Here is a 13,325-nt window from a genome sequence, read left to right on the forward strand (position 1 = left end):
TCAGGACTTGACCATTATCCCAATTTTATCAGGATCCCCTATAGGTACCATCACCCCAGACAACAGGAAGCAGTCTAGAAAATCTAACACCTGTATCATCAAGAGGTGGGGTGAATGGTTTTTGGTCTTTTGGAAGGTTAAGGATATTTATCATCATTTAGGGGAATTGGTTACAAATTGTTGTTGATCATGGTCAAGAAAAAAATTGAGCAAAAGAGATTATATTCATGGATCTCATTTTGAAAAGAAAAAGGGGGATATAGGAATGATAGGATAAAATGGTAAATTTTTGAATCTACTTATAAAGTAAAAAAAAGCAACTACTAGTCTTAAGTAGTTTACATTGGTAAGGATTTTTATATACTGATACAAATTTAAAGTTATTTTTATTTTAATATACTGTATATATGTTCCTACTCTTGTTTAAGGTATTGTACCTATGCAGCTCATTTTAAAATGCAATGTAAAGCTCTAGTCCTTAAAGGCTATTATTACAAATTGTTTAGGACAATTAAGAAAATGTAGGTTAGTGGTTAGTCATCTATAACAGTCAAACTTGTAGCCATGTTAGGTATGTTTTCAAGGTCAAACAGATATTTTAGATAGATGGTCTTCAAATACTTCAGAGACCTACAGAATATGGCATTTAAGATGTTTTTCATAGCATAAAACTTTTCGTGATAGTGAGACACATCTGCTCCTAGCAGCACCATTTTACTCCAAAAAATGATGACAGACATTGAAGAACCTCCATATGGAGTTTGCTTTCATTGGGGTAAAGCTAGCCATTTGGGCAAGAAACTCCCCTTGCCTCGATTGCTGACAGTATACTGTCCAAATTGGACAAGCAGGACACAAAAGAGTGACTGCTGAACTTTGTCAAGACACAGTAGGACAGTCCTTCAAAATTCCTGCTTCACAGAAAAGTCTGTCGAATATTCTAAGCCTGTAGGCTGAAGACGTAATGCCCCAACACTGTAGAGGAAACTTTGTTGACTGTCCAGAAAGTCAGCTGTTCTGTCATTTCTACAATTTTAGAAGTTGCTTGCTCTGCACTTCCTGTTTACTCAGGTAATATTATATCCATCTCGGGTCTCTGATGGGGTTGAAGATGAGACAGTTAAAGTTATGGTTTTGTTACCAAATTCAGAAAAGACACTCATATAAGAGATGTTAAGCTTATAAAGGTTGAGAGACATATAAACCTAAGTTGTTTATCTAAGAAAACGTTTTAAAGTCTAAAAGGTAAAAGGATATTTTTAGGATGGCAATATAAATTATGCTAAAAAATGATTTAGGGCTGGGTGATAGTGGCACACACCTTTAATCCCAGCACTCAGGAGGCAGAGGCAGATGGATCTCTGTGAGTCTGAGGCCAGCCTGGTCTACAGAGTGAGTTCCAGGACAGGCTCCAAAGCTCCAAAGTTCCAGAGAAACCCTGCCTTGAAAAACCAAAAAAAAAAAAAAAAAAAAAAAAAAAATCATAGGTATAAAATCTTGGATTCATCAAGATAGAATACATAATAAAATAATCTTTCCAAATTTGCTAAATAGTTTTACTGTATTAGAATTAAAAATCTTTCCTTTTTATTTAGACAAGGGAGAAATGTTGAAGATATTTGCACACTGTGTGAAGATGTATTGCTGTGATAAGAAACTGCCCAGCCAATAGCTAGGCCGGAGGTAGAGGCGGGACTTCTGGACAGAGAGAGGAAGAGGAGGCAATCAAGGAACGCAGGAGACACCATTGAAATGCAGAACAAGTTGAACACACCGAACACGAGAGCAGCAGAAGCCATGTGGTAGAATGTAGATTTATAAAAATATGGGCTAATGTAAGTTATAAGAGCTGGTGCAACAAGCCCGAGCCAAGGACCGAGCTCTCATAATTAACAGAGTCTTTGCCATCATTTGTCGGCTGGTGGCACATCCAAGAGACGCTGCCAAGAATGAGACCGAGGGCTATACCCAGATGCAGAAGATGACAATAAAAAGACACCTAGCAATGGAGGCCAATGACCAGTAGACAAATGGTGCCCGCCTCAGTCACAGGCAGCATGTAGCATGTGAGAACAGAGGTGCCCTCTTTCTCATTGCTGTGAGCTGTAAGGTGGCCGGGACTCTGTACCTCTGGGCACTAGTTCAGTAGAAAAAGCCTGTCCAACAGGACCCGGCTAGACATGAGGCCCAGAGTTGCCCTGTGGTCACATCCACAGGACCATGATTGGACATATGGCCTAGTGCTAAACTATGGCCCATCAACAGGACCAGGCGAGGCATGTGGCCCAGTGCTGTGGTCACATCGAGACTCCATAATTAACTCGACCATGGCCATTGTAGAGCAGAGATTGCTGTGCTGATCTTGAACCCATAGTTATGGCAATAAAATTAGGCAAAACAATACACCGATAGCCTGATACATGGTAAGGGATAGAACTGGAGCCCTCCCGAGATTCCACCCACCATTCCTGATCCTGCCCCTCAGCTGCAGCACACAGGAAGTGGAAGGTTCACTGAGGATGGCACTCCACTGACATGGCTTTTGTCAGCTGTACCCTGAGCTGGTGTCTTGTGGAGGTGAACAAATGTTTTGTATATCTCCCTAGGAAAACCCACACAGCAAATCAAGAGCCTGACTATAGACACAATAGAGCCAAGGAAGAGTGTTGGACAAGCTGCTGCATTGCCTGTTATGGGAAACAAGAGGCATCTACAACTGCGGCTGAACCATCTAAGGTGGGAGCATGTGCAGGAGAATCTCAGTGTGCCTGTTCTTGTCTTGTATAGCTGGAGGTCCTGAAAACACACTCAACTGGAGCATATAATAACATGCCTTCAGGCAGCACACTGGGGACAGGACTGGAAGCAGGCCACAGTAGTGCACATCACCTGGCTACTTGCTGGAGATGGAGGGCCACACAATGCCCACGAGCCATAAGTAGCCAATAAACTTCCTGTTAAGTTGGACTTAGAGGATCCTAATTAGTGTCCTAGCTGGGGACAATGGATGTTTCTTTGTGTGTTTCAGGAGTAATGAAACACGAGAATGCCAACAGCAAAGCTATTCCCAGCAGTACCAAACTGACACAGTCAGGGCATGAATCAATCATGGTCTATGCAAAACACATACATAGCAACAGGCAATGGACACAGGAGAGCGTGGGCCCACACAACAGGATTCCACTTACAGGAAGGCCAAGCAACAAATGCTGTAAAAATGTTGTCAAAGGGGGACAGGAACAGACTGAGTTGCAGGTGGTAGAGGGTGGCTGACACAGTCAGTCACTCTGGGTCATAGCACAGACTTCTCTGCTCTCTTCATGACTTCCCTCTCAAGCTTCAAAGATCGGGGCTACCCATGCTTTGGTCTTTTTCTCAAAACCTTGGTGTCTTAGTGCCCAGCACCTGACCTGCAGTGGTCACCTGTGAGTGGCCATGGCCCATGCCCAGCACCTGACCTGCCTGCAGTGGTCGCATCTTGTCAGCATGAGGCAGTGTTTCCAGTAGTGGAGGTCCAGGCCCTCTTCTGTGAAAGACTCATTCCTCTCCCCACAAAAGATGCACAGACTACAATGAATAAGAAAAGGCAGAAGTGAAGGCTTTGCTCTGGCTACCATGACCATTCAACCCCCAATGCATTAGACTCAGAACTCGCTAGGTCCCTCCTGTCCTGAAAGGCCTGGTGCTCCACAGGCAGGCTATTCCCCTTGAGAGCCCCCATGTACAGACACAGGCAGCATCACTCACTTATCCAAATAATGGTTATCTGGGATTTCCGGAGCATCTGGTGGGGCAGCTTTCCTTCCTTGAGGGTCTGAGGAGATTAAAAAAACACAATCTAAGTAATGTTTGGTTGAAATGTTTAAAGTTTCAGCAAAAAATAGTAATTTATGAAACTGTTGGTTTGGTTTCTAAAACCAGTGGTCAGGTGTCCAAGCACAAAGCAAGCTCCAGTTGGGGCTGCAGAATCAAGAGAAGCAGCTTTCTTTCCTTTTCTTCAGTGCTAGGAGCCAAATCGAGGCCTTGCACATCCCGGGCAAGCACTGGCACCATGAGCTACAGCTGCAGCCTCAGGTTTGTGGCCAAGGCCTTGCGACGCAGCTTGGAGTAGCTGCAAACTTGCTGCAGTGCTCCGAGTGAGCAGGGCCCCCACAGGCTCATGTCTGAACACGTGTCCCCAGGTGGCGGAACTGTTTGGGAAGGATTAGGAGGTGTGGTCTGTTGGAGGAGGTGTGTCGCTGGTGGCAAGCTTTGATGTTTCAAAAGCCCATGCCATTCCCAGCATCTGTCCCTCTCTCTGGTGCCCGTGGATCAGATGTGAGCTCTCAGCTACTGCTCCAGCACCATGCCTGTCTGCCTGCCTGCAGTCATGCTCCTGCCAGGGTAGTCATGGGCTCACCTTCTGAAACTGTAAGCCCCAAATAAAGTTTTTCTTTTATAAGGTGCCTTAGTTATTGACATCTTATCACAACAGAAAAGTAACTAAGGCATTTGCCATCCTCCTGCCTCATCTGCCATTCGCTGGGCTCAGATGTCTGACACCAGGTCTGCTAGAGGAAGTGATTTTATTTTGTTTTGACACAGTCTCACTATGCAGCCCTGGCTTGAAACTTGTTTTGTAGCCCAGGCTGGCATCAAACCCACAAGAAATCCTCCAGTCTCCAAAGGCTGGGATTAAAGGAATGTATAACCATGCTCGGCAAAGGAAGTGAGGTCAGTGTTGCGGTGTCTTGTGCTCAGCAAAGGAAGTGAGGTCAGTGTTGCGGTGTCTTGGTTGGAATTCGCTCACCTTGATTTCTGAGCTTCACGCCATCATTCTCCTTCTCCTAGGACACAGACAGCAACGGTCAGAGTGAACTGCAGCTGTGAGTTAGTCTACCCAGGATGCACTGTCCTCAAAGTGCATGTTTAGGTTTTGTTTGATATTTCTATCAAAGAATAACAGAATTCATGTTTTTCTATTCATTCATTCAGGACAGTCCTTCCTGTCTGTCTGTCCGTCCGTCCGTCCATCCATCCATCCATCTATCTATCTGTAACAGTCTCATCTGGCCGCAACATTGCAATCCTCCTGCCTCAGCCTCTTTAGTGCTGTAATTATAGGCACTGGGCTCCACAAAACTATGAAAGGGTTATCAGCAATCTTTTCAAGCCAAACCTGGTGGTGAACACTTGTGATGTTGGCACTTCTTAAGCAGAAGCAAGAGGATCACAAATTTGAGGCCAGTCTGTGCTACTGAATGAGTTCTAGGGCAGCCTTAGCTACAACTGTGAGACTCAATGCTAAAAACAAGAACAAAACAACTCCAACATTTTCTCCTGCTCTCTTTAAGCCCCTTAGCTCCACTATTCCTTAGACACACAAATACCAAGGCTACCAATCTCCTCCACAGGTGACTGTCTTTCCTAGGAGCCAAGTGATCATCATCCCCAGCACAGGTATGATGGGCAGCAGGGCCCTGGTCATGTCCTAGCTAGCGTGTGACCTGGAGTGAGCCTCTCGTTCATCACACTTGTGAACCAGTGGGAAAAACACAGCATGACTGCCTGTCCTCCCCACCCCCCAGTGGTGGCTGCCATAGCACTACAGTGGTAGAGGAGGCAGGGGAAGGAAGCGGCCAGCTCCTGCCCCCACCGCTTCTCCTTTCCTTATTGTTCCTCTCACTTTGGCCTTTGGTGGGAAGGTCTAGGGACCTCCAGCCCTTCTTGGGCAAATGTATTTGTAGATGTGTTTTCTGCTTCTCTCTTTGTTCTTTTCCATTTGTGTGGACAGTAGCGTGTAGACCTCCGTCCTCTCCACAGCATCCTTGGGTTTGTGTAGTAGCTGTGGCCACAGGCACAAGCAGCTCGGAGGCAGGCTCCAAGTACACCTGGTAAGACTGAGCCTTCATCTGGGACTGTGATCCTCCTTAACTCCTCTGCCCTCCTACAAGTTTCAAAATTACTTTACTTTGTGTGTACGCGTGTATGGGGGCGGCTGCATGCATACCACGGTGCAAAGTGAAGAGGTCAGAGGACCACTTTATGGAGTCAGTCCTACCACGTGGCTCTCAGGGAGACTGAACTCAGGTTGTCTTGAGAACAGGCAGGAGGATGCTCCCCCCAAGCCTCAGAGCAGCAGTGGAGCTGGCTAACTACTGACATGGGCACCAAAGGCCTGAGGCAGGCCCTCTTTTATCTGTGCCCATGCCAACCAGAAAGAAAGCAAGGCACCATCTGCATCACCGTGGCACTCCACACACTCAGGTGGAAGGTGCTGGCGTTCTGACCTGGGCTCCGGCCTGGGTCTCTCTCAGCGCTGCCAACTGGCCCTGCAGAACCTTCACCTCTTCCTTCTTCTGCTTTTCTGCTTCTTTAGTGGCTGCTCTTTTCTGGGCCTGGTTAAAAAAACATTTTCCCCATTAGAGGAACTTTCTTAGGGTAGGACATTGGGAGACAAACTGAAGCATCTAATTTGGACATGACTGTAACTCGTATTAAAAGGAAATTCTTCGGTAATTTACTAAAGGTTTGTATAGCACTGATACCGCTCTCCCTAGACAGGAAACACTGGTCTTACAGGCAGGGCACAGACTGGCCAGGGCCTCGCTCAGGGGTATGCTTCTTACCAGACTGTGCTTCTCCATATGGGCTCCTAGAAAGAAACTGGCCGTTTATTCACATCTCAGGTAGCACTGTTCTCTCTCTCTCTCTCCCTCTCTCTCTCTCTCTCTCTCTCTCTCTCTCTCTCTCTCTCTCTCTCTCTCTCTCTCTCTCTCCTCCTAGCCCAGCCTGTCCTGTATTCATAGCAATCCTCTCAATCCTCTCAGCTCAGCCTCCCAACACTGAGACCATAGGTATGAGTCAGCATGGCTGGTGTGTGGTCCAGGTTACTTCTTCAACCCAGACTGCAGTTTCATCGATCCGTGAGGCACTCACCCTGACTTCAGCCTCCGTCGGCCTGCCGTCTATCTTAGCAATTCCCTCAAAAATGGCTTTGTAGAGCAGGTTCCTGCGTGTGCTGCTGTCTTCCGGGGGAAGGTGCTCCAGGGTGAGGGCTGGGTGCTGTCTGTACAAGTCCAGGATGATTCTGACTGCTGTCTCTCGCACCTCATATACCTTGTGCTCCAGGGCACTCAGTGCAAACTGCAAAGAAAGCAGTCTCAGCTCTGCTACTGATTTTCTATTAACACAGTTAACTTCTCCCAGCACAAGAGAGACCCAGGTATACCGCAGAGACTTGGAAAATAAAGACAAGAGCAGAGGGGGCCACACACCCAGAGTTCTCTTCCACATGTGACACAGCCCACTGGAGTCTAGCACCACTGGTGCACTGGGAAGCCCTCCTTAATTTACATCCACACACTTCCTACTGGGAAACACTCCAAACAGGGATGAAGTGGGTGGCGCCTCTGGGACTTTTGTCTGTCTGTCTGCCCGGGCTGTTTTCTTGCCCTGCCTGCAGGTTCCCATTTATCGGCAGCTGACATGTGCTGCTGCCTGCAGGCTGTCACTTTGCACAGTGTCTGCGCACAGCACTGTCTGGGCAGTTTGTTGTTTTGGCATCATGAGCAGGGTGCTGGGATGCAGCTAGTGTTAAGAGCACTGGTCTAACATATCTTTCCCTAGAACCGTAATCAATCAGACCACCAAAAATACTGGGGAAATGGCTCAGCCAGTAAAGGTACTTGCCACCCAGCCTGACTGCCTGAGTCCTGGCCTTGGGAACCAGAGTGAAAAGAGAACATGACTCTTACAAATTATCCTCTGACCTCCACACGCACGTTGTGCTTTCTGCTCACTCTGTCTGTCTGTCTGTCTGTCTGTCTGTCTGTCTGTCTGTCTATCTATCTATGACAGTCTCATCTATGCAGCCCAGGCTGGCCTCAACCTGGTTATCTCCACATGCACACTGTGTCTTCTGCTCCAGCAGCGCTCAACACCATGCTTTCCACACCCTGAGCTCACTCACCTCGTGTCAGTGGTTCCCAACCCCCAAATGACCATCGGAAAACACTGATATCTACATTATGATTCCTAACAGCACAAAATTAGTTATGAAGTAGCAACAAAAATAATGTTATGGTTGGGTCACAACATGAAAGCTGTATTAAAGGGTCCCAGCATTAGGAAGGCTGAGAACCTCTGCCTATGACTTTCGTTTTCACTGCACTGTGGTGTGGTCATATCCAGGCCAATGCCTCCCCAGTGGCTCTGGGCCCTGGGCCTCCCACCTCCCACATTTCTGAAGAGCCTGAGTCCCACTCTTAGGCTCTACTTAGACCTGGCTGTGTTCTGTCACCATCTGGCTCTCACACTGCGTCTGTGTTTCCTCTACTCTTTTTTTTTTATTTTTTTGAGACAGGGTTTCTCTGTGGTTTTGGAGGCTGTCCTGGAACTAGTTCTTGAAGACCAGGCTGGCCTCGAACTCACAGAGATCCGCCTGCCTCTGCCTCCCGAGTGCTGGGATTAAAGGCGCGTGCCACCACCGTTTGGCTGTTTCCTCTACTCTTACATCAGAGATTCTGGTCCACCCTGTTGTCGAGTCTCCCGGCCTCTGCACTGGGTCTGCACTGCACAGCCACTCCGGTCCTGCTCACCCAGTCTTGCAGTCACCCCGTACCCTTCTTCCTTTCCTTCATAACATCAGGGGGTGCTGAATGTGATGGCAGCCATCAATGCCCCACTGGTTTATTTTGTTTCACCTCAGTCTTGGGTCACACACACTAGGGGTGTCTTGTACCATGGACAGCGAGGTTCAGGCATGAAACAAGTGTCTGGCAATGATCCAGGCCGGAGACCAAGGTAGGGATGGTTTGTTTATGTTCTCTGATGTATTCTTAAGCAAATAAGTTTTTTTGTTTTTCAGGTTTTTTGAGATAGAATATTATGTAGCCCAGGCTGGTCTCAAACTCACTGTGCAGCCAATGATAATCCTGACCTCCTGATTCTCCTGCCTCTACCTCCTCCGTGCTGGGATTGCAGGAGTGTATGCAATGTTGCAGATTGAACCTGGGGGTCTATGCTTGCCAGGTGAGCATTCAGTCAACTCCCCAAAGAATGACTCTCATGATTTGCTCCCCACTTTGGATAGTGACCGCTCCTGCATGCTCCCTGGCTCAGTCACTGATTGGATAGCCCTGCCCTAAGCTGTGACCAATATCCTGCCGCATGAAGCTGGCTCACCTTCATCACACTGTCCACGGTGAAGCCTGAGTTCCCAGTGCCCAGGTCTCTCAGCAGCCGGGCCAGAAGGTCCACCTGGCTCATTGCCAGATGAATGGAAGCATTGGGCTTCAGTGGCTGTACTAAGTAGGATGGAATGAGTTGGAGAGATTTCACCTCCTTAAACAAGGCCATTTCCTACAAAACATAGCATGATTTGTTAATTATTACAGGTAAAAAGCTAGAGGTAATTCAGTACAACTTAGCATGACTGTCACATTGAACACCCAAGGGAACAAACAGGGAAGTGAAGGGACGGTGACAAGCCACACGAGAATTATGAATGGGAGCTGGGGTTTCTTGGAAACAGTTAGGGAGGGTAGAACCACAGATCTGAAACAGAAGAGGTCAACATGAGAGTCAGGAGAACGTTGAAAACAAACAAACTGAAAACCTGAAGGCTTCTGTTCTTGGAATTTCTCAACCTCAATAAAACCATTTTCTGAATGTAAAATGTGGGAAAAGATTAGGCTTAGAGATAGAATTTCAGCATCAAGTGTCAATGATTCTCTAGTAATGTGATCACCGGTGGGCCAGAAGAAAGTCCTATCTATTGCTTCCATTGTTGGGTGACAGGGTCTCACTATGATGCTTAGTCTCCTTGAACTTGCTATACTGTGCTCAGTATGTAGTCACAATCTCTCTTTGTATTTGGGCCATGAGTGATGGCTCAGATACAAAGGACAAAGGCACAGTAAATGTGGCCTCCAGAGGTCAGGACAACAGGTTCCTGAAATGACAAGTGGGCCTGAGCAGGAAGGCTCAGGGACAGGTAACCTGGCAACTTTGAAAGTTTATTTTTATTCATGTGAGTGTGTCTACATGTGCACTTGTGCTATGTGTCTGTGTGTATATGCCACAGGAGTGTAGGTGGAGGCCACAAGAGGGCGCTAGATTCTGTGAGCTGGAGTCATAGGACGGTGTGAGAAACCACACATGGGTTTTGGGAACCTAACTGCAGTCCTCAGAAAGAGCAGTAAGCACTCTTCACAGAGCTGTCTCTTTAGCCCTAGTGAGGGAGCTTTAGACCACCCTGGAGCACTAGCAAAAGGGATGCTGGGGCAGGGGACCTGTGAGTTGAGGGTAGCATGGCTATATGGTAGAACTGTCTTTAAAAAATATTGAACGTGAGCTGAGTGTGGTGGCACACTCCTGCAGTTCTGGCTGTGGGAAGGCTGAGGTAGGAGGAACACCTGTGCCCAGAAGGAGGCAGCCTGGGTGACATGGCAGACCCTGTCTCTTCAGGAAAACAAAAACCAAACCGACTTCACACATAGAAAAGAAATGAAGCAATACACATTTTCATTTGTGCTGAGACTCATGAAATCCTCCTGCCTCTGTCTTTCAAGGGTTGACGTATCTTTTTACGGTGACACCCTGCCAAGCTCTGTGCTACAAGCACATGGCAGCACTTCTGCTTTTTGTTCTTTCTTTTCATGAGACAGGGTTTCTCTGTGTGTCAGTCCTGGCTGTTCTGGAACTCACTATGTAGACCAGCTGGCCTTGAACTCAGAGATCCACGGACCTCTGCCTCCCAAGTGCTGGGATCAAAGGTGTGCGCCACCACCGCCAGCCTGTTCTGCTTATTTTTTTCCATAATTGTTTTCCCTGAAAATAAGTTTCTTAATAAACCAAGTCTGGGATTCCTCACATCTTGATGAATGACAAGAGCCCTAAGACAGATGTTCTAAGTCACAAAACTTGCATCAAATTTTAAGGAGTTCTTAGGTTTTCTCCAGTTCAGATACGGAGCTTTAGGATCCCAAAATCTGCTGGGCAGTGCATACCTGTACAACCCCAGGGCTTAGGAGGTCGAGCCAGGAGCACCATATCTAGTTCCGGGTTACTCTTGGCTATGCACAGTACCAGCTGAGCCAGGGCTACATGAGACCATGTCTCATAATAAGCAAAGCAAAGCAAAACAAAACAGCTTCCTGAACTAGATGCGTCATCAGCTAACTTAAATAAAGCCAATACTTTCACAGCACTTCCTAAACTCTTGCCCAGGTACGGCGTGTGACTTTCACACCGAGGATAGAGTAAGTGTGCTTGGTGAAAGGGTGAGCATGGACTCAGACAGGACTGGGTTTCCTTTCCATTTTTGTTAGCAGCCCTCTAGGTGACTGCACCCCGTTCCTCTGATCTCGGCATGTGTGTGGGTGTGAGCACACCACAGAGGGAGAGTGGAGGGCAAAAGACAGTTTGCTGGAGTTCTTTCCTTCAACCCTGTGAGTCCATCTCAGGGAGTAAACTCAGGTTGTCAGGCTTGGTGACAGGCGCCTTTTACCTACTGAGCCATTGCTCCGGCCCTTTCTTTGTTCATGTGAATGGCATGTGTGTGAATATCTATGTATACCAGCATGTGTGTAGGTGCATGTGGAGGCCCGAGTTGATTTCAGGAATCTTCGTCCATACCTAGTCCATCTTATTTGAGGAAGGGTCTCTTAATTGAACCCAGAGACTGCCGACATGGCTAGTCTTGCTAGGCAGCTTGCTCCATGCTCACCCTGTGTTTATGTGGGTTCAAAGGATTGTATCTGTGAATCAGCAACTGCTCTAACTGCTGAATCATCTCCCTAGCTTTATACAATCCTTACTTTTATCTCCAATAAGTTGGGCGTGGAGTCATGCTTGCAATCTGAGCACTTGGAAAGTTAGGGCAGGAAGATCACTGAGTCTCAAGGAGCCAGCCTGGACTACATGGTGAGTTCAAGTCCAGCCTGCATTACAGAATGAGGCTGTCTCAAAACAACAACACAAGCTGGTGTAGACAGAGCTCATTCCTCCCAGCACTGGGGAGCATCACGGCAGCTGTCTGAGGATCAGCAGTAGAGAACCCTGTGAGGCAGAGTCAGACAGTCACAGGAAGGTGATGGGGAGGTTCAGACCTGAATGAAATTCAGAGCCATGACACGGAGGCGAGCAGAGGAATCTCCGGTTCTGGTGAGTAAAAGGGGAACGGTCCTCTCTACACAGTGTGTCGTCTCCAGTTTGCTCAGCTTGTGCTTGGGAATGTACTGGGTAATTATCATTTTCACCAACTTCAATGAGGCCTGAAAGACCTGAAGGAACGAGGTCAGACACATCAGCCACTGTGGTGGGAGATCAACAAATGTGAACCTCATACTACAAATTGCTTCCAAGTACAGCACCCCACACCCGGAGCCCTGCTCACTGTGGACCCCCCACTTGACCCTCCTGACCACGTGATGCCAGTTCAGCACTCCTGAGAGACACCCAGCCTCTCCACTTTTCATTTCTGAATACTGAATCTAAAGCCTGTCTGGAGCTACAAAAAGGAACTCAGCTCGTTGGCCCCACAGTCTCACGAGAAGGAGAGCACTCAGCACACCTGCTGAGCTCTGTGTGGAAACGGGCTGTGCAGAGCAGAGACGTGCCCAGGAAGCATGGCATCTCCCATCTGCCATTGTCCTGGAGCTAGGATGTGCCTCTTACTGGAGAACCCTCATTCCTGGTCTCACTGAAAGCTAAGTCACAGTTATGTCAATGACCTGGGGACAGCAGGCAGAGGGACTTACTGAGGTCACGATGTCCTTTATGGCTCTTCTGATGAGAAAGACAGATGCTCTAAGCATGTTTTTCAAATCCTCCTTCTGGGTTCCAACAGGCATCTCCATCAGCTTCTGGTACAGCGCCAGCAGGGCATCTTCCCGGCAGGACCACGTCTTAGAATAGGCCCCAGCCACCTACCAGCCAACAGCAGTCCTGTCTCAGCTCAGGAAGCAGACTGTCCAGCCCCACACAGCCATCCCAACTGCCATCCTGCACTTCAAAACTCTTCTGTAGGAGGAAGCCCTCTGCAGAATTGAGGGGGAGAGCTCAGCTACACTGGGGGGAAATTAAGACCTGAGACCTCCACATGTGAACGGCAGGATGTATACACACACACACACACACACACGGTTAGGGTTAGGACACACACACATTAAACAAAGCAAAACCCCTGCAGCAATTTTCCCCTTCTTTCCCTGTGCTGGTGTGCTCTGTATTTGTTTCCCCTTTTCTCCCTGTGCTGGTGTGCTCTGTATCTGTTTCCCCTTCTTTCCCTGTGCTGGTGTGCTCTGTATCTGTTTCCCCTTCTTTCCCTGTGCTGGTGTGCT

The 13,325-nt window shown here is 47.8% G+C and overlaps 1 protein-coding gene across 3 annotated transcripts in view; it reads right to left on the bottom strand.

Moving 5' to 3' along the window:
* Positions 1–13,325, bottom strand: part of Cep104 (centrosomal protein 104) — a 34,133-nt gene that overhangs the window by 5,843 nt on the left and 14,965 nt on the right. For 2 of the 3 annotated variants that reach the window (XM_057785083.1, XM_057785082.1), the window contains exons 10-17: positions 12,744–12,911; positions 12,093–12,266; positions 9,166–9,342; positions 6,919–7,125; positions 6,270–6,377; positions 4,790–4,826; positions 3,748–3,814; positions 3,459–3,567 (exon numbers count right to left, since the gene is read on the bottom strand). In XM_057785083.1, the coding sequence (XP_057641066.1) occupies positions 3,459–3,567; positions 3,748–3,814; positions 4,790–4,826; positions 6,270–6,377; positions 6,919–7,125; positions 9,166–9,342; positions 12,093–12,266; positions 12,744–12,911 (1,047 nt within the window). The remainder of the gene's footprint in view (positions 1–3,458; positions 3,568–3,747; positions 3,815–4,789; positions 4,827–6,269; positions 6,378–6,918; positions 7,126–9,165; positions 9,343–12,092; positions 12,267–12,743; positions 12,912–13,325) is intronic. The other variant, XR_009058010.1, reaches the window with a different exon arrangement.

This window comes from Chionomys nivalis, chromosome 11 (genome assembly GCF_950005125.1).
Source record: "Chionomys nivalis chromosome 11, mChiNiv1.1, whole genome shotgun sequence".
Classification (NCBI taxonomy): domain Eukaryota; kingdom Metazoa; phylum Chordata; class Mammalia; order Rodentia; family Cricetidae; genus Chionomys; species Chionomys nivalis.